The 27,226-nt window shown below is 49.8% G+C and overlaps 1 protein-coding gene across 4 annotated transcripts in view; it reads left to right on the top strand.

Annotated features, from left to right (window-relative positions):
* MSI2 (musashi RNA binding protein 2) overlaps positions 1–27,226 on the top strand; it is a 259,854-nt gene that overhangs the window by 143,348 nt on the left and 89,280 nt on the right. For all 4 annotated transcript variants that reach the window (XM_082328703.1, XM_082328702.1, XM_082328701.1 and 1 more), the window contains exon 7: positions 14,246–14,294. In XM_082328703.1, the coding sequence (XP_082184829.1) occupies positions 14,246–14,294 (49 nt within the window). The remainder of the gene's footprint in view (positions 1–14,245; positions 14,295–27,226) is intronic.

The raw sequence follows: 27,226 nt of genomic DNA, 5'->3' as shown, positions 1-27,226 counted from the left end.
ATTTATAAACTGAGGAAAATAATTTCTTTTCCACAGAAATCATTTTGATGATTCGAGTAGCTGTGGGAGGTTGAATGGCTTCAACGTCGTTTTAAACAAACAAAAAAAACCCCTCATGACAGAAAACATTGTTTTTTCTGCAATAGGCTTTAAAAGAGTAGTAACATAGTTCCAGAAATCCGGGTACGGTGATTATGCCGTAATCCCTGTGCTGTCCAGGGGTAATTAAAAATTGCAGCTGAACCTTGGTTTTAAATGACTGGGTGAGGCTCTGTCAAACTGATGAGAGCTTGCGTTGTTGACATGTGTAAAACTCAATTTACCCACCAATAACCGCAGTTCGTGGGCATTAAATCTCTCTCCAAACAATATGACACTGGGGCACAGTGGGACGCGCTCGCGTTCGAGGGGCTCGGAGAGGGGCTGAGGTGTGAGAGGAGCTGTGCCGAGCCGCAGCCAGTGCCGCTAATTGCTTTCTTTTTAATATTGTATTCAGCCTTAATAGCCTGTTCTCCTGGTGGATTGCCTTTCCCAGCATTTATTACAGCATGCTTAGGAGCCTGACTGGAGAGTGGGAAGGGGTGGAGCTGAAGGGAATAAAATCAAGGTGGTACTTTAAAAATCCATCCCGACAGCCCAAACTAATGTTCCAGTCTGAGCTCCCTGATTGAGCTCAAATTAAAGGGGGCCAGGCTGCAGCCAGCGTCCCGAGGTCTTGAGTGATCAAAATGGCATTTCATGCCCAGTGCTTCTCATTTTGTAAAACACTTGGGACAGCAAGCGGGCTGGGTGGCGGGTTATTGATGGGCGATTGGCGGCCGTGATTACTGCCAAAGGTTACTGGTAACGATGCTTTTCTGCGGTGAACAGACTTAAAAGACACATTCCCACAAATGGCATTGGGCTTCTGTCTTATCATCAAGACTTGCTGGCATATTTTAAAAGAGGTAAAGGACAAGTCTAAACCCCCGAACGACAGAAATCAGTGCTGGCGCTTCGTTTGTGGTTTTTCTCCTCTCCTGAAGGTGGACGACGTGCCGTAGCGCGAGTGACGCAGGCTGCGAGCGGGGCTGTAAGTCCAGGGAAATCTGTGCTCCTGGCTCTGGCTGTTTTGGTGCCGGGGCAGAGCTCTTGTCTTTTCGAGCGGATTGTGAAAGCAAATCCAGGGACTTGTCTTCTCCCGTTTTATGACTAATTTGTGACAACGGGAAAGTCACTTTTGCTTTCTGTGCGTCGGTGCTGCGGGCTGTTGGAGCAGGCAGCCCGTCTCTGTGTGAGGAGCGGTGGGGCTCTGACCCAAGGCACAGCCTTAAAAAAAAAAGTCATAAATCATCAGTGCATTGAGTTTGCTGTGAGTACAGTTCTCTGGCTCCCCACCTTGTCAGCAGCCTGCGCAGGAGTCAAGGACTCGGGAGCGAGCAGCGCTGGCCCAGCTCGCCCAGCTCCTTCCTCTGTCTGCTGGGGAGCCCGCGGGCAGAGCGTGGGCTTGCACCCCCGAGCCACCAGTTCGGCACCTTTCTTCGGTGCCGCAACGTGCAGCGCTTGTTACAGCAAGGGTCTGGGTTGTGTTTTTTCCAGAAATTAAAAAAATCCCAAAGTGTAGAGATAGAAGCTATGTTTGATTTGGGGTTGAAGGACAAGGGAGGAGAGAGTTCTGCTTAGAAGAAGTAGCCCTGGAAAAATGTTCTTTAATATGCAAGTCAGTATGTGAAAAGAACAATAAAAGGAAAAAGGATCTAGCAGGAAATAAAATGAAACTTTTTTTCATTACAGTCAAGGGAAACTTAGATGAGTTTTTCTTTGCTAATAAACTACACTGTTTCATTTTGCAGCTGAGCCTTTCGCTGAAGCTGACTGTGGCAATTGTTCATACTTTTTTTTTTTTAAACTCTGGGCAATAAAAAAGCCCTTCATGCATCAGGAAACATAGTAATGCAATACTTGTCTTATCTTCACACTTATTCAGCAGGTATTTACAGGAGGGCAGCAGGAAGCTCTTTAAACTCGATCCTGTTACTTTGCTCAGGATGTCTCTTAATCAGATCTGTTTACCTGTGTCTGCCCTGCCTTGGGATCGTACTGCAAAGGCATCTGTAAAAAGGAAAAAAAAACCCTGGTTCCTTGCAAATAGAGTTTTTTTCAATGTGCTCTATAACAGACAAGGCTCTGAGCTAGTTTTTACTGCATGGCTTAAGGGCGCTGACTGAAAACCCGTAGGTTATTATGGCCCGTTTAGTGGGTACGAAAGACCTATGCTTCAATGCTGTGTCTTTGTACTCTGCAATGGGATAGAGAGGTGTGTGGTTAGGTTATTTCTCTGTCGGTTTTGTCCCTGGATGAGCAGGAACTTGTTCTTTCCTGCTCAGAGTAACGTGATAACGCAGGGATGCAGCGAATCGTGGTGTGCTGACCAGCGGGTCCCTTGGGTCTTGATTCCAGAAAGTTCTTAAAAGGAAAACGTGCAAATGCCATTCTTGTCTTCAGAAACCACGTCTTGGAAGGACTGAATTGGACTTACCCACGTGCTTGAAATCGAGCCACGCTTAACAGTGGTTTCCATTTATTAGGGGTTGTTCTGGAAATAGTCAACGTGTGATTCGGAGTCCAATGTCTTGTACTTTGGTGCTCAGGGAGGTGGTTTCTGATCCTCTTTCTGGCACGTGGCTTTTAATGGTCTCTCCGCATCTCATTATTTGGCACGTTTGTTTGTAGTAAACAAACCAGCTGCTTGCGTTTTCGTGTTGCGTCAATGGGGAAAATGCTGGGTTCGGAAAGAAGAGGCTTCACCCTGTATGTAGCGCACTTCATCCAAGGACCTGCAAGTGCTCCACAAATATTTGAAGCTCCTTCTCCGCTGAGAGGGGTTGTAGCCTTCTTTGTTCTGAATGTTGCTGGGTCCAGCTCCCATGTGGAGCCGCAGAGGAGGCTGGACCCTGCCCGCAGCCCGATGGCTGGTGGGGGAGCTGGAGGCAGCAGCCGCTGGCTGGGGTGGCTGGAGCCCCCTCTCTCGCTCGCGTAAGCTCGTTATCGCGTGCCACAGGCGAGAGCAGCTCCGACGGGGGCCACCAGCCTAAATGCGCGGTGTCACATGCGGAGAGTGCGACCCGAGCTCCCAGGCTTCAGGGGGAGCAGGTGAAGGCTTCTGTCTGGGGGTGTTTGCTGAGTGCTTTGTTGGTGGCCCAAAACAGTCCCTTGCATAATTTTGATGGGTTGTCACTGTGCGCTTTAACTTTTTTTTTTTTCCCCAGGAAAAGCACTAATTCAGGCATCCTTTGCCTGCCTGTGTGGAGCGTCATGGCAGGGTGGACAGGGGGGCTGCTGGGGCTTGAGCAGGAGGGTGGCACTCTTGGAGGCGTCCAGGTCCAAGCCAACTTGGGCTTTAAGTGGCTCCACAGCTCTAAAACCTGAGCTGCTTGTATGGAAAATGCCTTGTGCCCTCGCGGCCTGGGAGCCGCTCCCTGTGGCTGCAGCACAGCAAGCAGAGATAGGCAGAGTTTGAACTGATGCTGTAATTAAATTAAATGGCGATGTCCCTGTTGCTCCAGCCCAGAAAGGAAGACAGATGTTTAAATGTGTTGGCTTTTCAGGTAGTGGTATTGCTCAGTATGGCTAAAGCCCATCAGGAGAAAAAGGGGGCTACGCGTGATGGCTGCCCACGTGTGCTCACGCACATTCACCAGGAGCCGCCTCTCCTCTGGCCGGCGTTTTAAGTGTTTTGTGGTTTCCAAAATGTGCGCCGGCCAGGCCTAATGGGCAGCACCTCTTAAGTATTGTTTGGAAAAGAAAACAGATTGCAACTTTGCAGTGCTAATATGCAAACGAGCACTGTGAAGGGAGGAAGAATTATTTCTGCTGACGGCGGCTAATGTTCCGTGAAAGTAAAATCACAAACCGCCTTGCACCTGGCTTGCTGAAATGCTGAAGGAGCAATGTTCCGCCAGTGCCCCCGTGGTGGCATCGCCTCTGCGCTGGCAGGCGGAGGAGAAGGGCCCTTTCCCTGCCCTGCGGCACCTTTCGGGGCGTTGAGCTGGATGGGAAGGCTCGGCCTGAGAGCACCTGGTGGAGTAAAGGAGCTGAGATGAACTTCAGCGTTGTCAGCTCCTGTGGTTGTGCTGTGACTCCTGTGGTATTTGATATATTTAAGCTTTGTTTCGAGTGATGTGGTTACGTGGAGCTGTCGGCGTTTGCTTTCAAAAGAGCCAAAGTTTCCTGCGTTTCAGTGGCAGAAGTTTAAACACGTGAACCCTAATGGCTCCCTTGTGGGTGCAAAAAGAATATTTTAAAATTATTGTGTCTGCATTTAAAAAGTTCAGTTTGTGTGTGTTTATCTTATGTTATCTGGTGATAACTCCTTCAGGCAGCTAGTGAGGCAACAGGGCTGGAGCGGGGACAGATGGAGCTCAGGTTCTTCATTTGTTTGTGGATCTTGCAAGAACGTGGGGAAAACACTTGTGAAAAGCTTCTCGGTTGTTTGGGAAATTTATAGAAAATAATGCACGATACAGGGAGCCAGGATGTCTTGAATAAGTAGGTAGACAAGGATGCATGTGGGGAGATATCTCCTGATGCCGGCAGGGAACCAACGGCAAAGATTTCCAGGATCGAGGTTGGCTCTGAGGCCACGTACGGGTCACTTAAAACACCCGTAGCTTAATTTCCCTTCTAGTTCCACCCTCTTCCTTGTCTATTAGATGGGTAAAATACAAAGATGTTTTGAGGCAGGGTGAATTAAATGTTTGTAAGAGAGTTTGGAGGCTCTCCAGCAGATGTTTTGAACTAGATTCTGTTCTTGCCTCTCTGGCGAAGGGCGGCAGCAGGAGCTGCATGATTTAACACTGGCTTCAGATTGAATGAGATCGAAATATGCTCCTTCACTTGCTTTTTAACGCATACTGAAGTGTTTTTAGCTGTTGACATATATTTTAAAGTTATCAATCGCTCCCTGTTTCATACTGTAGCATGGACCAGCTTTGATCACAGAAGAAATTTCTGTGGCACCGATTTCTGGCAGAAACGTAGATTGGAGTTTTGTTATAGCGGTGATGGAGGCACTGCTCTAATTCACAAATACATTTTGTTAACCAAATGCTACAACTTCGTGTAAACATGTGTATCGTGTGGCATTAGATCAATCTGCTTTCAGAAACAAGTATGGATGTCTGCTTTCTGTCCTTTGTTAGGTTAGCTTGCGCCTTTTTTAAAGAAAGCAGCTTGTCTAGGATGGGGGATGTGGTTGTGTGTGGTGGCAGACATCCGAAATGCCGGAGAGGAAAGAGGGGAGCAGCTCTGCCACAAGAGACGTGCCCCCAGGAGCGTGGGGTCCTCCCACTGCTGGCCCCCGTGTCCCCGTCCTCTGCAGCAGCTCTCCGGGGATGCCCCGGGCTGCAGAGCTGGCTCCAACCGCAGCTTAGGTTGCCCTTACCTCGAATCCCATCCGTGGGCAAAACCCCACCAGTGTGGGACTGGTTTTAGCTGGTGTGGCACATTCACTGGGCCAAATGTGGGCAACGGCCTCTATCAGCACAGAGCAGCCGTTCTCGGTGGTGCCGGCCACCGCGGGAGCTGCTTGGCTGCCGGTGATTTAGTGCAGCAGCAAAGATGCGTGTGTCTCCCTGTCCAACAGCGGACGTGGTGGTGTGTCCCCGCCTCGCTGGGGTGTCCTGGGGATAATTAACATAAAAATGCCGTGGTGCTCAGTACCGCTGTTTGTGGCCAGGTCAGTGTGTGTGTTATGCTGGTGGATACAAAAAGGGGCATCATGGCAGCTCTTGCTTTACTTATATGGCATGTCATCTCTGTTGCCATCCAGAGATACTTCAGGTACGTGGGAGGTCCTGAACAGTGGCATTCTGGGACCTGTGGCTGTCCCCAGAGACCACCGAGGCCGTGAGCGTTTGGGCACTGGGCAGTGCCACGTCTCTGCCCATTCTCAGCAAAAGACACTGCTCTTCTGCGGTGAAATTTTAAGTTTGCTGCTGCAAATCTCCATTGATGCAGGTCTGTAAGTAGCACAGCATCTAGCGAGTTGTTCTTAGCCTGTACTTTGGGGTTTGTGTGTGTTGGAGTCGAGTCTCAGGTTCTTGCTGCAGGATGGTTGTGTGTACCCTCTGTACCCTTTTCCGTCGGGATCTCAGAGCACTGAACTGCAGCTGGATCTTTATTAGCTGCAGCACTGCTGGCCTGGGAGAAGGGCAGGAGGATCGGGGATGTCTCGCTGGCTCCTGCGAGCTCTCCGAGACGCGGTCTCGGTGTCAGCTCCTCTGACTCTCTTATTCCATTTCAGAAATGCAGCGCTGGAACCTATTTTCCTGTCAAGCTAAGGAGACCCAGGGGAGAGCTGCCTGTGCGCTGGCGGGCATAAATTGTTCTGGGCAATTAGACCTGGCTGCAGGACTTGATTGCGGAGATCGGACCCAGCCCAAGGCTTGCTTTGCTCTGATGGAGACAGGCGATTCCGTCTCTGTAAAAGCACAGCAAACATATACACGCCCTGCGGCGAAGGAGAGGGTGGCACTGTGATGGTCTTGCTTGGCGCTCTGCGTCGCTATTGTCTTCAGCTCGGTTCCCGTTGTGAAAGGCGTCCCTGAAGCGCCCGGTGTTACAGGTGACTGGGAGATGAGGGCCACCTCGTCAGGAGAGAGTAGCTGCCACTGCCCGGATGAATGATAAGTTGTTGATGCCGCTGCCTCGAGCGGTTTGTTCTGCATCCCTTTTTCTTGCAGGGACCCCTGTGCCTCTCTCTGGTGGTGGTCCTGGCTGCATAGGTATAGCGTACCTTTTGGAGAGATGTCCCTGGGAGTTTATACAATGCCAGCCATTCTGCTGGGTAGAGGGCGTTAGCAACCCAAGCTGATGTTACAGCACGTTACTGGCACTGGCCTTGCTTCTTTTCCTTCCTGTTTTCGCTGCCCTCTCTGCTGCTGCTCCTGTAGTGGCACAGCAGCCCCAGATGCCGAAGAAAGAGCTGGCTTTATGTTTCCGAGTTGTTTGTTGGTTGGTTGAGGTTTGTGTTTTTTTTTTTTTTGCAAGAACCTTGTCTTCCCACTCGGTGGTGTTAGCTAATGTGTGCTGGAAATCTGGTGGGGACAAGGGAAGCTCTCAGCCAAGACAGAAGGTCAAAGGAAAACTCCAAGAGTCCTCATATAGTTTATAACTTGATCTAAGCATGGCAAAGAGCCTTGCTTTCATCAATACTTCATATTATTAATGCCAGAGAAGGGATTCATGAAAAATCGTCTATGGAGTCATCTTTAATTTGTCCTGCTGTGGAAAGCTGTTTTTTCTGGAGAGCGTTAGTCATTCTTACATCCCCCTTGGTAGAGTAAGCATTGAGTAACGTGTTGGTGTTTTGCAGGAGCATTTTGAAGTCCAAGAGTAGCCACTGTGCTTTTTGGCAAGCATCTGGGATGCTCTTTGCCATGTCACGGCTGGTGAGCAAGCCCTGAGATTAACGTGATTGAATGACTGTTTTAATTTCAGCCCTGATGGAGCAAAATTAGTTACAATGATATGTGTGTGTTGAATAAAATTGTAGTTTTATTAGCTATAATTGCTGAAGAAGACTTTTTAAAGACTTGACTGCTGGGGGGAAAAATTGCTAGCACTGGAATTTGTTCTTGCACAGTATGGCATTGATTATTATCATGGTGCATAATGTGTCAGTCCTCAGTTGGTAAGTCGTCACTGCGAAACACTGGGAAGCGCTCAGTGAGGGACCTCACCGTGTGTCCCCAGGCCCCCGGGGAGCGCTGCGCAAATCGTGCCTGATCCGCAGAGGATGCGAGTCCCTCACCGCGCAGCCAGGAGCCGGGGCTACCTGGTGAAGCTGTGGCGGTTCGTGCTTTCAGCCCTGGAGGTCTCCGGTTTGCTCCCTGGTGCGTTGGCCAAGACAGTAGCCATCAGGGTGCGTGCAAGAGTGGAGCCCTTGAGCGTGGTGGGGTGGTGGAATGGGGACCAGCCATGCTCTGGGTCTGGAGCCTGTGGTCCAGGGTGGTCATCTGTGCTGGGACACGGTGCTGCAAACGCCGCTGGCCAGGGTGGGGAGGGACCCAGCCTCACAGCAAAGGTGCCTGGGCGATAAGCAAGGGTGCTTCGGGTGCCTCCGGACAGGGGAAGGAGGCGCGCTGGGATAAGGGGGGGGCACGCTTGACAGAAAAAGGGGAAAAGGTTAAAGTATTTGTTTCTTTGTTTAATTCCATTCTAATCAAACCCAGAGGCCTGGTGTGGGGGAACCATTTTTTCTAACTGTCTGGCATGCGATATGCATTTGTCTTAATTTATGTGGGGGGAGGCTGTAAATCTGCAGAAGCACATTGCTGGTGCTTAGATTTCACATGCATATTTAAAATAATAGCACCTGACAGTTTACTAGCAGCTAAGAGGTTTTTCTGCTTCAGAAAGCAAAATATTGGAGGAGTTGTGCAGTGTGTATAAATAATTTGAGGAATTAGACCAGAATATCCAGCACGCTTTTCTTGGGAGAGCAGCAGAAGTGATAGGCCTGTAAAGTTTATGAGTCAGGGGATGGCGGGGGTAGAAACACAACCCAGCTGTGGGTAGCTGAATGTCATCCTTCTGTAATTTCTTTTCTCCCAGGATCCAATCTGAATTGCCACAGTGTTCGATTACAGCGCGTTATTTCATTTGTCTGCCCTAATTCTTCTTTGCCTTGAAGGGATGGAGAACGTAGCACCAAATCTGCTCGGGAGTGTTAGAAACAAACAGCCCCGCCGTCCCTGGGGGGGACGCTCGGGGGAAACGCGGGGACATCGCGACCTGCTCTGGACGTGTTGGAAACTCAGGTTTTGGAGTGGGAAAAACTTTCCTGGGCTGGGTGAGGGGGAGTGTGAGGCATAAAGACAGCTGTGTGTCCGTTCAGTATAGTTATGGAAGTCGGTAGTTCCCCATGGAGGTTTTGCTCAATAAGTAAACTTGATTCAAATGGAAAAAAAAAAAAAAAGAACTTGGAGATGTGAAATAGTGGCTGTTGTTACTCCTGTGTGCGTGCAGGCACCTTGTAAATGAACGTTGGCTTTACAAGCTGCATGTACGTGGACCACCTCCTGGGTTTGCCGGTCCGCGGAGACATCGCACGGTTGTAGAAGTACAAGATGAGGTATGAAGTTTTCCAGAAAACATCCTGGTTTGGTCATCTCAGCCTTTGGTGGCAGCACCGTGCTCCCGTTTCTGGAGCACTGTCCTCCAGCAGCTTGCTGAATCGCTGCCGGTCTTTGCAGAGGATTCAGCCTGTTCATTAAGGTGTGAGCGGCGATGGGCTGGCGCCAGGTTTGATCATCTCTGCTCAGGACTGCCCCGCGCAAATCCTGAAGAGGAAAGCGGGAGGAATGAATGGAGAACATTGTGTGTTCGTGTGCTGGGCTAGATCAGTTGCATTAAATTCAGAGCCTTTCTGAGTACAATTAATAGTCATTTTATTTAGGTCACCCTGGTTTTGTTGCTTTAAATGTATGCCTCTATTAAAGTGGAAGAAAATCAAATACATTTATCTCTGTGGAGCCTTTTGTGAACTGGTTGGGCATATTTTAAATAAGCCTGGGAATTGTTAGGATTATTAAAGCCTTTGGCTCCTCCAGTTTTTTTTCTTTCCTCCTATTCTCCCCTATTCCTCCTTCCAGGCAGTGATTAAAGAAGTGGTATAGCCCTTCCTTTTCTCAGAGCCCCAAGTGGCTTGGGAAAAAAAAAGTTAAATAAACTAAAGCCCATTAGTTAGGCTTTATATAAGGAACTGGGTCTAAATTGGATGTATGTATGGGGTATGCTGGGACAGAGGAGAAGCCTGTTGGGCTTAAGTGTCCATTTGTAACTGGTATTAGCTGGCAAGTCTCTCAAGTCTCTCTTTTTTTTTTTTTTTTTCCTTTCTTTATTTACCTTAAGTGCTAAGACTGTGTTCATTTTGTAATACGCTCTCATTTGATGCCGATAATTAGTTCAAATTAATCAGCTCCTTTAAGCCTCCATATTGAGCCATTCTACATCCGAAAAGAGAGAGAAGTTTTGATTGCCAGCTGCTTTCCGAGTGCGCTGGGTGGGACGTGGCTCTCTGCTTGGTGGCTCAGCGTCTCACACCTGTACTGGTGAAATTCAGCTCTTTACTGGTGTGTTGTTTGTCGCCGTGCCCAGAGAAGATGCTTGCAGGAGGCCCCTTTTGTAGCTGATGACAGGGTTCAGCTGACGGCGCGTGGTGGGCGATCAGCCCTGGGCGCACCCCAGCCAAGTCTTGGAGGTGGCGGTTGCATCTTGCGGTTCTGTGTCTAACCCTGGAGAAAATTTTCTTCTCTTTTTTAAGCAAGGTGCTAGTTGCATGTTTTGAGTTGAGACCTGGAAAACGTGCTGTTCGAGCATCTTCAAAATATTGGGCGAGCAAGGGAGCCTCGCACTGGAGGAGGGGGTTAACTTTTGGACGGTCACAGCTCCTGAATCTACTTGAGTCTGTGGGTTGGTTTTGGTTTTTTTTTCCCTTCCCGTGAAATAGGGATCAATTTGCTTACTACAGGGTTTACTGCCGGTTACCTTGACTGTGTCCCTTATTTCTCCTTGATGAAAACTTGAACAAGCCGCTTGTGTTTGATTCACAGAGAACCGTGAGAAACGGGCTGTGTGTGTGAGGCAGTGTGGTTTTCTCATTCTATTCAGCCCTTTGTATATTCAAATTCTTCTAGTTTCAGTTCTTGCTGTTCTGCCAGATTTCCATACCATTGATGGGCTTTCTGAATTAATAAGTTTCTTTCTCCCCCTCCCTCCCATACCCTCGCCACCTTTTTGCAACTGGTGAAAAGTTTTTCTAAGCGCGCTGCCCTCTCCATATTGATTTTCTTCTCTTGCTTGTCTAACCAGCTCTTAGATGTTTTATTTTGCAAAGCGTTAATAGAATTTTCCTTTTGCCATTGCACTTTATCTATTCAGGAGGTTTCAAGAAGTCTCATTGTGTCACCGGACTATGGAGGAAAGAGGCTATTCTTCTGTTACAATGGCTGCCCTAAAAAATAACGCAGGGTGGGGTAAACTCAGAAAGGGCAGAGACGGAGATAAAATGTTCTGACCTTAGGAAACAGAAAAGATAACCAATTAGACATTGTTGAAAGGGCACCAGCTGGCTTAAAGAACACCCCACTGATTATTTTTTCTTAAAGGCATGCTTGGTCCATGTCTGAAACTCAGCTGCTTGCCCCCTTGCAGGGTTTCAGATCTGAACTGGCGGGGCTGACCCTGTTGTAGGTAGCTGCGCGCCCCGTTCCGCTCCCAGCAGTAGGTACTGCTGCTTGGGGGGATGAAGCGCCCACCTCCAGGGTATCCGCGCTCTTCGGGGTCCCAGCCAGCACGATGGAAATCTCCTGGATTAGCCCATGCAGGCTGCGTTTGTTACTGCTAATAAGGATTTATTTGCATAAAAAAGATCTCTGCCAAGATCATCATTCCAGTGAAGCGGGGCCTTAGTACACATGGCACAAAACGTTGTTTGCCCAGAGGACGTGTATCTGGTGGGTGAGACGACGTGTCACGTTGTACGGGTGGGAGAGGCAAACAAAACTGCGGATCCCCAGTATGACCAGGAACCGGACCCAGAGCCCCCTCACCCCCTCCAGTGCCTGGTCCCATGCCAGGACCCGTCCCGTCTCTGTCACAGCAGCACTTGGAGGAGCAGGATGAGACTGCACAAGAGGTTCAGACCCATGGTGGTGCTGCTGCGGGCCACAGCTGAGCCCAGAGAGGGTTCTGCACCCTGTAGCTCAGGCTTCAGCCTACTGGGAGACTTCGGGTTGAGACATGAGGTTAGAATCTTGTTGTGCCTCATCTTATGTCTCCTCTTCACCTAACAGCAATACAAGCAGCCTTTCTAAAGTCCCCGGTAATGTCCTTGCAGGAGGAGGTGTCATTTTGCAATGTGCGGATCCAGCCAGGAGAGCCTGCGCACAGCGGCAGCCTCCGGGCCGGGGGACGGAGGACCTCCCTGGGCTGGTGGGATCTGTGCTGCAGTGCATCCAAGACCTCTCTGGGCTCTGGTATGGGATTTGAGGCTGAAAGGTTACGCTGGAAGAGTTGCACGTTAAAACTTCTGCAACAGCAGTTGGCGTGGGGACAAAAGGGTGGTCAGCACACTCGCGCGGACCGAGGCCGAGGAAGCCGCGATGCTCTAGGAAACAGCATTAGGTGCAACGTGTAATTTTTAGTTCCAGTGAGGCCAAGACCTGTGAGAATGAAAAATAAAGATTGTTGTGCAAACATAACCCTGGAGCAGAGATAAGCGGTGGTGGTAGGGTGAAGGGCAGTTCTGTCCTTATTTGCCTCCTGGTATTGCTTGTACCTGTGAGTTTTCTTCCTTGGAGTGAAGAAAGACAGGACAAATGGCTCTGTGCTTAATGTGGTTTGGATTTGTCAGTGCATCAGCATCTTTAGGTCTCATTCAAGATGGGTATCAAGGAGGCATGCTGTTCTCCATCTCAGGTCATTGCTAACACACTTCGCAAACCACTTTGACTGAAAAAGTTAAGGACAAGTTAACTAGAAACAGGTTTTTAGATGAGCTTAGGTATCATGTAAGGTTTTGCTGCGCTGTATTTTTTTTTTTTTTTTTAAACTATCTCCTGGAACATATTTCAGTCCCATAGTTAAAAGAGGTTCAAGCTGCGTTTTTACCACCTTCCCAAAATATGTCTCTGCCCAGCCAAGACCGAGATTGTAATTCTGCACAGAAGTAGGCTGGATGTGTGTTCCCCTGCATAAGAGGACTACAGTCCGACTATACTCCCTGAACCGTGAATTTTATCCAGGCAGGAGCTTTCAAATCCTGCTGTAATTCCAGGATGAGGTTAAAGCAGCAGAAGCTGGCACAGCTACCGAAAGGGGCCCCCCCTTCCCGTGAGGTGCTGCTTCTCTGCCCTCTGCAGCAGCCGGTCCCTCGCGTCAGCACAAGCCTTGGTTCGGCCCTGCTGGGGAACTGATCTGACGTAAAGCTAACCTGGAAGAGAAAGTGCCGTTCATTTTGACCTGGAGTGGTTCCCTGGCTTGACCCGATGCGCAGGCGCGTTGGCGGAAAGGAGGGGGTCAGCGCGAAGCGGGCAGGGGCAGCTGGGGTGGAAGGCAGAGCCTTTGGTGGCACTGTGTAAGGTGGAGAGAGCATGTAACTCCATTGTAAGTCCCTTTCCTGAAATAAATGATTTATGGAAAGCCAGAATGTAAGAACAGGGAAGTGTCATAAAAATTACTGGGGAAAAAAAAACTGGAAAAAAAACCCCAAACAAGCCAACCCACCCCCACAGATAACCAGCGGAGTCCTTTAAAGAATAAAACCTTCTCTTTAAAGATCTCCCTTCCCCCAACGCCTTCTGCAATTTAGCGGTGACACAGGTTTTCATCAGCCTCTAGTTTAAAACAGGCAATAACAAGTCTGTAATTTCTTTTCAGAAAGATTGCCCAGGACTTTTCCTGCAGCACGCAGGACCGGCCTGCCCCAGCTCCTGCAGCCTCTGAGCAACAGTTTAAAATGCGATAATGCTGGAAAATAAACCCCAGCACAACATCCTTCTAAAATAAGTGTAAAATTTTAGGTGTGGCTGCACAGATTAAATGGAGGTGGAATAAATCATGCAAATAGTAATGAAAGTTGAAAGCAATTTGGTTGCACTTCAATACGTTTCATCAGTCATCTCTCTTCTGAAGTGGAAATGCCAAGCCTGATGCGAATTAAACTTTCTCCCTCCTCCCTCTCCCCTCTTTCCTCTAGCTTTTCAAAAGGCCTTTTGAAAACCTCTGAATACCTTTCTTGGCTGACCAGATTTTACCCTGCTCATGCTTCTTGAAACCTCCTAATTCTCAGCCCAGACAGTGACTCCAATTTGGAGAAGTCATGGGCTTGATTTGCATCCACGATTCCTCTCTTGGCCCTTCCTTATCTCCCTGCAAAAGGGAAAAAGGCTGAGATGAGGCACAGACAGGGACTGACGAGAGATAGAAGAGCTCCTTAGATATTTGGCTTTTTAGGGCAACAACTTTTAATGGTCGCTTTTCTGCTTTAGGATCAAATGTCAGCTAGGACGGGGGTTGAAAGCAGCAGATTTCCAAAAGGAAGAGCTGACTTTCAGCAAAAGCAAGGAAATCTGATGCATCGTTTGTACCCGAGTTGAGGCTGCTCCTGCCTTTGTCTCCCCTTCCCAGTTTGTCTGTTGTGTTTTTGCGAGCCGTGCAGCCGCTGTGTTAAAGCACGCATCTCCCCTCTTCTGTCTTGCAGGTAGAGGACGCCATGCTTATGTTTGACAAGACGACCAACAGGCATAGAGGTAAGAGAGAACGGGAGCTCAGACATCACAGTTTGTGGCAGCTTCTGCATGGTGAGCACAGCCAAAAATCAGTGTCAACGTGATGACCCGGTGGCTAAATCCCGTGGTGCTAAATCAGCAGAGCCATTTGTGTTTGAGACGGCTCCCTCTGTCCTGCAGGTGTTGCAGAGGAAGGGCTGTTTGGCATGTAAGGCCACGTCACGTGGATTTTCTTATTAGAGATGATTTTTCTGGTCAGTCTAATGACTTATCTTTGGGAGGACCATTGTCAGGCTCCGTGGCATCCCTGGAGATAGTAAAGCCCAAGGAGCTGTGTGCGGTGAGGCTGCAGGGAAGCAGAGGGTTTGCGCCACGGTGGCTAGCATTAGGTTAAGCTGGGCGTAAGGCCCGTTAAGCTGGGCATAAGGCCCGTTAAGCTGAGATACAGGGAAATGAAGGTGCTAAACCCCTCCCCTGGGGTTTCAAGCATGCTGGAGTTTTGAAGCTGAGGAGTGCTTGTCCTCTGGTGATGGTAGCTCAGAATAAGCAGGATCTCCAGAAGAGGAATTTCCCTCCACATATTTCACAAAGAGAGACAAGGTTTCATCATTGCTTGTACAGTTCTGTGAAAATGAGCTGAGGATTATTTTCAATGTTATGGCCATTCCTTTCAGTGGAAATAAATGATGCTCCTCTGTCTCTCGGCGAGTGGTTCACATTATCGCTGCAGCAGAGACGCCGAGCTCCAGGCAGAGAGCAGCCTGGCAGCCGCTCCGTTCAGGTGGCTGGGGGTAAAACGTACCTGGGCTCTCACAGGGGCACCAGAAACTGCACTGGGGGCAGGCTCCGAGACCAGCTTCCCTTCTCTCCGAACGAGACTGATTTTATGCCACCAGTCTCCCGCTTTAACGCGGCGTGTGTTTGGAGGCAGCGCGGGAAGCCAGCGCAGCTTGTGGCTTCTGCCCCCGTGCGTCGGCGTGGACCTGTAGCCCCAAGGTTTGTCGTTTGCCCCTCGCACTCCCGACACTTAAGTTTACTCTTTGTGGGGGCTCACTTCATTCATACGGTTATTGTCTCGCCTTAAGTGTGTCAGCTACTCCGAGTGGTGTATGTAGCCCATTTGTTTAGGGAGGCTGCCAGAGGGTGTAAAGGGGCCCGTGCCCGGCCAGGCAGCGATGGGAGCCCTGGGAGAGGGGAGCAGCCCAGAGTGCCCGGCCGCTGCCGCCTCGTCTACATCTCCACGGCAGGGTCAGGGGACCTGCCCTCCCAGCGCTGTCAGAATTACTCACTGTTCTGATATTTGCTTTAACAAGCAACTTCACGCATGCGGATGGTTGGGTGAGTCAGGCCAAACTCCAGGATAGCATTCCCTCCCTCCAGCAGTTCCCTCCCAGGCATTGATCCCGCTCTGAAGTCAGGGATCGTAGTACCCTGGAAAATTCAGCAGCAGTGAGCAAAAGACTTGCTTGGAAAGATAAGCTCTTTGGAGCCAAGGAAGGCATGTGAACAGCCAGTGCCCATCAGTTTTGTAACAGGAACCAAGTGTTTAAAACTCTTATATAGTTCGGAAAGTTCAACCCCTGACAGTGTCCTTTTTTTATCCAGGGAATTTTCCACCCTTCTCTTTGCAACCACCCTTAAACGGGCCATAAATACCCTTCTCCATTCTGAATCTTGGCACGCTGTTTGTTGCGTTTAAGAGCTGCGTTATGTGGTGCTTTTGTGCTGGCCACAAAGGCCCCGCGTCCCCGCTCTGACGTGGTCTGCTGGCAGCTGGGCTCAAGGAGTACCGGGGGACTCTGGTTGCAGTAAGGCACGTACTCAGCAGATTTGCCCCCTGTGAATGTGTTTCAGCGAGTCTTCTGCCTGTTTTTGTTTGTATTCCTCGTTTTCTGCTCTTAAACTGTTTCTTAATCTGGCAAGTTTATGCAGCGTGCATCAGATAGGCTGGCAATGCATCCTGGCGTCCATCGCCGTGCCCTGTCCTTTTGAGGCTCTTGCAGTCTGATTTGCAAGTCCCTGACCTGCGGTTTCTTGTCTCTGCCTCCGTCACGCCGCCGAGCAGGTCTCCACCGTCCCTCTCCAAGGGCGCAGGGGGCTCCACGTGGACAGCCTGTCCGGGGGGACGTCAGCCTGTCCGGGGGGACGTCAGCCTGTCCTGCAGCACAACTGCAGCCCATCGGCAGGGCTGGGTGGCCCCAGCAGCTGCCTTGTCCCCAGAGAGGGGCTCTGGTCCAGAGACAGGGGGAGAAAGTCTCCATTTGCTGAAATGTCCCAAATCCTGGAATTTTGTTCCCACTGAGGCTGTGCCTGCAGCGAGCTCTGTTCCTGCCCACCAGACTCACTGGTGGTCTCTTCAACGGCTTGTGCCTGCCTTGACTGGGCTCCACCGCTACGGTAGGCAGGAGACTCTGCAGGGACATTAAAAACAGAGCAATGGTGTGTTAGTCCTTCCTTTGCTTCCTGCAAGCAAGACGCTCGTCTCTTCCCCGCGTACCTCAAGGTGATCCCCCCTCTGTCCCCCGCCGGTGGCACTGTGCTGCTGTAAGCACTTTCCAAGGTGTGCGGGCACCGGGAAGCGGTGGTGGTTGTGCTCTGTTAGTGCTGAGCTCTGCTCTAACGGCTCTGCTTCAGCTTTCCTGTGCTCTTGGGGGAAGCTGGAATAGCACACTGGGGAGCCCTGCTATCAGGTGTGAACCTGAGCGATAAGCCCCAGAGGATGGATTCCTCTTTCAAAAGCATCTTTCCGCTACCTTATCTGGAGAAGAGGTCCATAACTGCTGAAGTTGAGGCCTCCAGATGTAAGGGGGCACCTTAGCTGCCGTGAAACCTTTTGTTTTTTGCAGAGAGGGCTTTTTCCCCACAATGTGTATTAAGGACGAGAGGCAATAGGTCTTCCTTTTTTCCCCCAGGAATTCTGTGATTTATTTCATTGGTTAATTTTTTTTTTATAGCCTCTTTTTTCTACATGGAAGCCATAACATTTCTCTTCTCATTAGCATCCTCGTGTAAGCTCCTAGATGAGATCTAAGGGGGGGGAGGAACTAAGAGTCCAAAAGGACCGAAAGCAGGCTCCAAATGCCCTTAGGTGGGGGTGATGTTACCCGCACCTCCCGTATGCTCCACCAGAGTCAGGCTCCGGACCCGGGTCTGTCCCGCTTGCTTGTGCCGTCCTGGGGGCAGGGTGGGCTGGGCCCCCCCGGCTCCTGGCAAATAAGGGAGCTCTCTGGCACCGGGAGGGCCGGCTCTGTTTGTGAGGCTGTATCCCGGGGAACAGGCTTACCCTTTTGCTGGGTGAAGGACAATGCTGCTTATTCGCTGGGATTAGCCAAAATTCCTGTGAATTCGGGTGAAGCCTGGCCGGTGCCGAGGGTCTGTGGCTGCAGCAGCTGCCAGAGGGGCATGAAAGTCTGAGCTCCGGGTCTTTACCTCTGCCAAATACAAGTGGAAGGAAGAAACAAGTGTAAAAGGCAGGGTAGAGAGTCATCTTCATCTTCACGCTTGACTTTATCTAGTCTTCTCAGACATTTTTTCCTTCTCCGTATGGGTAGCTACCACTAATCAGGCTAATAAACTGGCTAGTGGGCTGTTGTGATGAAGTGAGTTCTGCTGCATCGATCGTTTATAAAATCACCCCAGATTTTACAAATTGTGACATTCTGATTGTGTTGGAGACATGTTTAAAATGCGGTAGCGTGCAGCAACAGTGTAAATGGCAATTCTTAAAACCACTTGCGGGTTGCAATCTGTATCTTCAAATTAGCCACGGGAAAGAGAAATAGCAGATAAAATATCCATTGTGGTTTACTGTAGTTAGTCTATGCCTAGAATAATCAACGCAGGCAAGGGAAAGGAAAAGTATTAAAATTCACTCCCTACTGCTAGGAGGCGGGATAAATTTCCTTGCAAGCAAATTGAGAATATTTGTTGACATAATTCTGGCACGTGCGTGTTACTCGTGCGTGTATATTCGGATAGCGTGTAACTCGCCTGCACGCGCGGCCAACACCGATTAGTTAGTGGGAATGCAGAGATTTAACCAGATGTAGTAAGAGGGATTTTCAAAGCTGCTCATTGTTGAACGGTTTTATTAATACCTTGGGAATGCTTGAAAACCCCACCCAAAATAAAACTTAATGCCTTGCCAATGGAGCCCATAACTTTTATAACATTAAAAATGTCATCAAGCTAACCACGTTGTTGCCTCTGCTGGTGTCTTGTTCTTTTTTAATGTCCAACTGTTCCTGGATGTTCTCTAAGGAAAATAAGAGTCAGGGCTATTGCATTTCATGCCCGTCTGTCTAGCTGTATTAATGGCAGGCTGCAAAATCTGTGAGTATTTAATTGAAGGAGCGGTTAATTTTGGGGGTAGTGTAGGGAAAACGATCCCTAGCTTCACTGGGATGCCGTGTCTTCTTGCAAGGGTTCTCCTTCTAGCTTGGCCACTTAGCTGTGATAGTGGGCACGCAGTGCACTAGCACTTAGAAGGCAAATATCTCTGGGTCAGCTTAGTTAAGATGCTGTTTCTTTTTAGAAAGAAAGTGTTGGTAATCCTCTGTTTCTGTACCCTGTACTGTGCTTTTGCACTTCTGTACATGGAGCAAAACCACAGACAGAAGTTCTCTAAACGCTCTGGAAGATCACTTCCATCACCTTCTTCACTGCCTAAAATTTCATAGAGCTGAAAATTACTGGGTCGGTCATGAAAGGATTTAGTAATTGGAAAGAAAAAAACAGGGCGGTGTTATTTTGTTACCCTTGCAATGTGCAGATAAAATCTGGAGTTCAGCATTAGTTATTGATCTTTGGGGTTGGAGGGAGCCTGGCAAGATGATGATGTCCTTCTAACTTCATTACGGAAGGGAGCTCCAGAAAGCATACCAATTTGCCGCTGAGCACGTTGAACAGCAGGAGCTGGACGGGGCGGCTGCCTTGCCCTTGCGCTTTGCCCGCGCTGGGCAATCCCCAAACGCCGGCAGCAGGAGGCCTGTTCGTTGTATCCAGCAAAGCTGAGAAAAAGTGGCGTACGCGGCGGGCTGCGTAGGAGGAGGGAGGAAGGAAGGGTTAGATGAAAGTGTCCGAACCGAGGGGTGCGGGAGCGGGCTCAGCCCTTCCCAGGCTGTGTAGGTCTTGTGGAAAGGAAAATGCAGTGGAGCGGAGCGTCTCCTGATAAATTTGTTTGGCAGCTCCCCTTTCTCCCCTTTCTGCGACTGTTAAGCGTGAGGGTAGAGGTGAGTCAAGAGAAGGTGGTATATTGGTTAGTTGTCGTAATGATCACAGGCTTAGATGCTCTCCACCAGCGTGTACTTGTTTTGTGCTTGCCTGTAGCCATCAGCCGCTCCAGAAGCTGTCCGTGGCGTGCATCGCGACAGTCCCACCTCTTGAACTTGCAAAAAGACAAAGATTTTGAGTGATTGAATCCCCCAAGCTGTAATTGCTGGTATTGAACGTAATGCTATATGTTTTTCAAAGCCATACAGCCCCCAGAGTTGTCTTCATATCAATTAACTCTCACTCACAGTTAGGAATGGCAGGGGAGAGAGGAGGGAAGTGACAGCATGTGATTTGGACTTCTTTAATCTTAAAACGAAACAAAATTAAAAAAAGGCAAGGCTGTCTGTGGGATACAAACAATATCCTGTGTGTTAGGGGTTAAAACATCTCCGAAAGACGGGCGTTGATTGTGGCAGAGCTTTAAAATTGCTTAGATTTTTGCAGTTGTTGCAAACCTCCCGTTGTTTCCCGTGCCTGCGAGGAGGGTGCTCGGGCAGGGCTGGGCTGTCCTGGGCTGGGTGGCACCTCCGTGCCTGTGCGAGGGGCTGCATCGCCGTGAGCATCCCTTCAGCTCGGCAGGGCTGACCCGGCAGCTCCCCCGGCTGCTCTCCGACCAGGCCGTCCCGAGCCCCCGCAGCACCCGTGGGCTGCGCACCGTGCCCTCGAGCCGGGCACACGGAGACTCCTGGCACCCGTGCGTGGTATCGCAGCAGCCTTCTCGTGGAGACGCAGGAGTTCTGCAGCCATGCGGAGACCGGTGTGCCCGAGCTTCGGGTTTGATCTAAATCCGCAGAATTCACACGGAAAGATTTGTGCACCTCATACCGCCGAGACCATGCGCGGGAGCACGGGTTTGCTACGTCCTTCCCGCGGCCTCTGCTCTCAGGGAGGAACGTGAGGGTCATGCTTCGTGTTTGCACCATCCCCATCTAGCAGATTTCAGTGCATAAAAGTAATTGTCCAGGTGGAAGCAGTTGGCATAATGGTTGTATTTATTGGAAGAGACAGGAGTGATGTTGTTAGTGAGATATCATCTGTGCCTCGGCAAAGGATGATGCTTTTCTTAGGAGAAAAATAGCCTTTCGTGTTCTGTCCAGCTGCCAAAACCTCAGTTTTGTAGTTGACCTCTGAAGTTATAATTGACATTTTAATAGATGAGATATAAATATAATTAAGAGTCACTGCAATTATTTGTTTATCGCCATCTCCCTCAAGTAAGGCAAGGTCATGTGCATTTAAAAATACATCCCCAGGCAGTTTTGATTAAAGAGTATTTAAAATATATAGAAATAATTGCCTAATTTGGTCATTTTCAGCGTAGCTTTTTGTGGCAGCAGTCTGGCGATAGTACTGAGCGCTTTGAGGACAGCTCGGAGGGAACCTTGCATCTGCTCACGTAGTTCTGCCTTTAGAAGGATGGAGCTAAAGGGAGAGCTGCTGTTCGGCCAGGTTTGACCCACAGCATTTTGCAAAAGCATCCACAAACACGGTGGTGGTATATTTTTTAGGGCATAAAGTGCTTTAAGGGCTTTGGATGAAAAGTGTGACATAAGATAAAAATGGAGGTGGTATTACCGTTATTGCTTTCCTAGGTGAGACGGGCTTTTATTCCCTTGTCAGTTGTATCGCTTCATAAATGGGGCTCCAGAGAGTGCAGTTGTTTGGAGGGAAGCGCTTGCTCGGCTCGGCCTCGCCGCTCCCTAGCTGGTGAAATTCATCCCAGGGACCTGGGCTTTGCAGCGCGGAGAGAGACTTTAACCCTTGATGCGGAGAGACGCGGGGTGTTTATCTTCTGCCCGAGGCACAGGGGATCGGAGGGAGGAGTAGCTGCAGACAGGGTGTTTTAGAGTGATTTTTAAGCAAATATTTGCTTCAAAACTTCACGTGAGGGCTGTGAAGGTTCATTAGTTAATATTATTTACCATTTACAGACCTATCAGTGGAAGCGGTGATGGCAGAGCGATAATACCATCAGTCATACCTACCTATTTAGATTGCAGCTATGCCGTGTGCCATGTTAATATTTTATATGTGTATGTTTTTAATATTACATCCTCACTTATAAATATTCATGTCGTAAAACACATTAACGGCTGCAACGCTGAAGAGCAATATTCACATCTCTCTGCTTCGTGTCGCGAGTTCACCTCCATCCCGGGTGGAACCAAGGTAGGAGTTGGGATGGCTGCAGCTGGTGAGACGGAGCACGGGGAAGGGGCTCGTGGTTTCAGCCCCGCTCTTGGACCAGGTGGCCACATCCCACCAGTTTCCCATTTGGCATCGATTTCTCCCTCGTAGCCGCTGCATCGGGCGATGGGGACCGTGAGCGTTATCCCCCCAGGTCAGGGTGACAGCTGCTGCTGGGGTGGTGGCTTTCGCACAGCAGCGTGCCGGTGGCCCCAAGCTCGACGGGCTTGGTGCTGCTCCCTGCTTCGGTGTTAATAAACACAAAACAAAAAGGAAAAGCTGCCAATTCTTGGATCCATCTCCCTTGTCTTTTAATTTCCTGGCCCGCACCTATTGCTGCTGCTGCATCAGGGCACCTTACGTGAAGTGTAAAAATAAATGCATTCAAGCCAGTATGAGCCCTGCGTCCCAGTAGACTCTGTTTCAGAATAGCAAATAAGGCTCCTGGCCACGCTTTTCAAGGCGATTATTGAACGTCTCGGGTGGTTACAGTCATTCTGCCCCCAGCCTCGTGCTGGATAACGCCACCTGAGGCTTGGAATAATTGCCCAGCTATGTACTGTCTGTCATACCTTATTGCTTAATTTTATACCAGTAATGAAAATTACATCCAGAGGAGGAGAAGGAGCGAACAGCTGCACTGGCCGGGACGCACCGAAGGAATAGATGTGTGCAAATGCTTTCTCTGAAGAACGGGAGAGACTGGGCTTGCCAGCAGCACTGGGGAGATGGCTTGACAATTTTATTTTCTTGTTTAACAAACAAATGCAATAATAATAATAAGAAAAAGAATCCCGCCAACCTCCAGTAAAGGTTGCAAGCACAGCCCAGCAATTAGTTTGGAAGTCTCCAGTTACACAATCAGACTTTAAGGTAGATATCAACTTAAAAGTATATTGTAAGGGACAGTAGGTTTGTAAAACTCATTTGTGTCTTGTCTTCATAGCTAACGTGCGTAAACAAATTATGTAGTTCCCCCTCCCCAGAGGGAGAGCCCTACACAGCTAGACCTTTTTGACCTTCTTAATTTATCCAACCTCCTTTCAATTAGCCCTAATACAGGTAGTAACAGGAGCAGACGTTGACTGAAGGGCTCAGTCCCGGGCACTCTCCCTCCGCGCCCTCTCTGGCACGGGAGGCGAGGCGAAGGCAGGCGTCCCCGATGGCCAGCGCTGGGCCACCGGCGGCTCTGCAGCGTGGGTGTCGGGCGCTACCGAAGGCGGGAGGCACCGTCCTGCTCTCGTTCCCTGATGGAAACAACTGCAGGAAGGGAGGGCCAGAGCCGGAGCGTAAAACTTGCGGGAAGAGGTGTGCAGGGGGAAATATTCAGTATTTTCTGTGGCACCTGTATACAGAAGATATTAAATAGCTTTTCAAATATCAGCTAAGCTTTCTGGGGTGCATTAAATGATGGTTTTGCAGATCACTAGAGGCCTAGGTATCCAGATGCCTCGGACGGGAAAGCAGAGCCACAGAAAGATGGGAGATGGCAGTGCTGGTCTCAGAGAAGGTATCTGCCTGGCATCCAGGGCTAGATGTAGGCAGGACCGCGAGCAGAAAGCGGGGCATTTCCTTCCCTTAGAACTGTGGTTAATGGGCGCTGTCTTAAAAATCTTCCCATTCACTTAGTACTGAACAGTATCAATAACTTAATGCAATTAGACTACAGTCATATTGGAGAGTGCAGAGTAAATCAGCGGAGCCTTTCTCATCTCTGAGAAGTTCCTCACGAAACGTAAAGCGAGAGTTGTGCAAATACTTAAGAACGTTTTAAAAATTATGATAATGGTTCAGTTGCACTTGCAGAAAGTCGGTGTGCGTGAGCTCTGCCGGGATGAGTGCTTGTGTCAGAAACAGCCAACGTAATCTTCCCAGCTGAGGCTGTGTTGAGAAGACAGTGAGGTCGTTTTAATACAACTTGAGTTTGCCATCTTTATTGTCACTCCTGAGCAGCCCGTTTGAGTGACAGGTAAATTAGCAAAAATCCTGATGATCTGTGAATGGAAAGAAACCCTAAATGCAGTGAATAAGTTCTTGCTTATGAATCTACTCAGCTGATGAAACCAAAACCCTTTTGCTTCCAAGAATGCAGGAGCAAAGTGATTAGCAGGTAGTGCTGCAAGTCTTGTGGGACTATTTGAAAATGTTAATTGAGGAAAGGCCAGAAACAGGAGGAGAACAAAATGCAACATTTACATAGACGGGCAGTCTTAATACAACGAGCAGAATTAAAATCAGCGTGGTGACCTTGAGAAAATAGGCAGCTACTCACAGCCTGCCCGTGCCCAAAAATGTGATATGAAAATACTGAGATGTGCTGCACGGCTTTCACTCGCTGGTGTGTTATTTTCCTTTCCCAGTGGATCACTGAAAGCAGACTGGGTGAGTCCTCTCAAATATGCATTGGGGGTGTGTTTTTTATTTTTTTTTTTTTTATATCTGCGCTTTATATCTGCTGGTTTTGATAATAAAGCTTTTAGAGCACTTCTGCTGAGGGTGAGGAGGACGTTCCCAGCAGCCTGGAGAGGCTGAGAGATGGTCAGCCAGAGCCGTTTGGTGTCCCAGAAAAGGGGCTGGTTTGCCTCCCTGTGCCCAGTGCAGTCCTCGGAGTAAATCGCCTCCCTCAGCTGCCACCTCGCTCGCACCCAGGTCCTGGGTGTTGCTGAAGACTTTAATTTTACAAGGTCGTTGCCCTATGTAAAGCTTCCTGGTGATCTGTTTAAACAAACACATAACACATCCCCTATCCCCAAAAGCTTGAGATTCAGCAGAACTGTGGGTTACACAAATAATGCTGGTAGTATAAGGAAAGGCTTTTACCCCCGAGCCTCCTGTTTGAGCGGGTTCTGCCGCGCCGTCCTCTGCCGTCCTCGCCATCCCCGGCTGCGAGTCTGGTTTTCTGGGCGTTTACTTTTAAGTGTTGGTAATTCAGGTGGGGGACGCTGGTCCGAGCTGTAGTAGGTCTGCGCAGGTACATGAACGCGTGCTCCTGCCTTGCTGACCGGGGTGGGTGTGCTCAAGCGAGTGGCTGACCCGCGCCCCCCCTGGGCCCAGGGAGCAGAAATTGCTGCCGGGGTTGTTACTGCGAAGCAAAAGCTTCGAGTGACTCCGCTGCCGAAGGAGGGCTTGGCAATGGGGTGTGTAAATGGAAACATTTCTACCCTGCAATTAACGGTTTACAGCTCTTGCATGGATACATTCCACCTAATCAATCCTCTTGTATTAGCAAATTAGAAGCTGTTAAAATTACTAGCTTAGATAGGTAAAATGTGTGCTGCAGTAACACTGTGTCTGGTCTCAAGGCGGGTCCCGCAGAGCCGTCCTCGCCTCCTGCTCCAGCTTTCGCCCGCCGCCGTTTTACTCCTCTCCCTCTGCACACCCTCCCCTGCCGGCTGGTTTGTCTGGGCAGGTAAAGGCAGGCGGCTGCCTCTGCGCCTTTGCCGTCTCGCTCCCTAGAGTGTTTGCAGCTTGATCCACTCCGTGTCCACGATCCTCTGCCGCCTGATTTCGGTGGCCGCAGAGCCAGCATCATTGTGGCTCCAGCCCCGGGATCTCGGTGCCCCCGTGAGCCCGGTGTCCTGCAGAAGGAGCCGTCTCGCAGGGCTGGTCGGGCCTGTGGGAAGAGGCAGCCATCGGTGCGGGCAGTGATTCTGCATGGGAAGCTGTTCTGGATTTCACAGATGAAAATATTCTTGGAGAGTGGGCCAAGAACGCCTGTTGCTTTTCTCTGGTTTCCTCTAATACAGCTCTGGTTTTCTGCTGTGCCGCAGCACAGCAGCAAGGCTCTGCGGGTGTTTGGTGCGTTGTGTCAGTGGGAGAAGGTACAGGTCGTTGCAGTTCTCTGCAGCCCCAGCGTATCCGCCGGCTCTCCAGCCGGTGGGGACGCCGCATCCCTGCCCTGTGTCACTGTGGTGGTTTGCAGGTGGTGACCGGAGACACACGGAGGGTTTGGGTCCCGCCGCTCCGTGCACGGAGCCCTGCAGCAGTCAGCGGCTCTTACCTGAAGGCTCGGCCGCATCCGTGTATTCTGCATTTCAGGGGCTTTTCCACCAAAGAGACACAGAAAATTAGAAGCCCTGAACCGCGGTTAGAGCCAAGTTCCTACCCTGGGAATTGAACAGAGCAAGAGCACAGTTTGCTGCTGTAAATCACTGTGTATCTGTTGGCTTTGATGAGCCCGTGGCAAACGGCTGCAAGCGAAGGACAGAGAGCCCTGACTCGCGCTGATGGTATGAGGTGACGGCGTTGCGTTCAGCTCCCGCTTTGTTGGCAAGGAAAAGCACTGATCGCTGGGCTGTGCCTGAGCTCGGCTCTGCCCTTTGCTTTACTGGCTCCTTCCCACTTCTTGTCTGAAAGAGCAAGGATTGAGTTCTGTGACTCTGTCTTCACCTCCCCACCGGCAGCAAGGGGAGAAAAAATTTCTCTAAAAAGAGTGATTCTTCCAACATTTCTTTCGTCCCTTCAGATGAGAACCTTTGACCTCGCGTCCCCAGATATCTCGAGATCCAGAGCCTGTGGTGGCGGGCGCAGCCTCCCGGGGCACACGGGCTGTGCAGCGACGCCGGGAGGGTTGTGTTGCACGGAGCTCGCGCGGGGTCCGTGCCGTTTCGCATCAGTGCCCTCTTACCCCTGTGCTCGATAGCGGTTTTCCCAAAACATTAGGTTTTGACTGAAGATTTCTTTAATTAGGTTGATTAATATCTGCTGGCAAGGAGTGATTTTGCTTATTCTGTATGTTTTTGTATATATAAGCTGAAGTAAGAACATCTGGCACTTTTTTTGCTGGATCCGATAGAATAAGTTGAAAAACAGCTTCTTTCAGAAAACTGCGGGTCGGCAGATTTGGGTTGTGGGGGGTTTTTTTGTTTTTAATTTATTGAGTGTTTTCTGGACCACAGAGTACCTTCAACTAATGTAATAATTCACAGATTGTTCTCCATTTTAAAACACCTATCTATGCTAACAGCTTTATCATTTCTCCACTTTGGAAGAAGACCAGGAGCGAACAGATACAGTGCTACTAACCCTACGCAGCCCTCCCTTGAGTGGTTTCAAAGCTCTTTGCAGGCATGTAGCGAATTAAGCCTTGCCACGTCCCAGTGAAGCCGGTAAGGCATGGGGATCGGGGGCGCGGGGCGGTGAACTCGCTCGCCCACGGCTCCCATCAGCGCTGAGCACGGATCCGGCTCTGACCCCGTGGCTCGTGCCTTGACCACGGCACCATCGCTCCGTGTTTACTCTTAGTGGGGACTATCGCCAGCCCTGGTGTAAGTTGTTTGAGAGGTGTGTGGCCGACTTCAGTCGCAGCAAGGCTCTGGCGATGGAAACCGTCCTCCTCATCCGTTGCGCGAGTCACACGTGAACACACGTGTTCAACAGCGCACTCAAAATTAGGGCAGGATCCGTAGGGAGAAGCCTGGCAAGAGAATATGCTTTAAGCATCATTGTAGCAACAAATATTCCCCCGTCAGCTCACGGGAAGTTCAGATGAG

Source organism: Platalea leucorodia, assembly GCF_965183815.1.
Source record: "Platalea leucorodia genome assembly, chromosome: 16".
Lineage (NCBI taxonomy): Eukaryota > Metazoa > Chordata > Aves > Pelecaniformes > Threskiornithidae > Platalea > Platalea leucorodia.
This window is presented reverse-complemented; position numbering and strand designations above follow the sequence as displayed.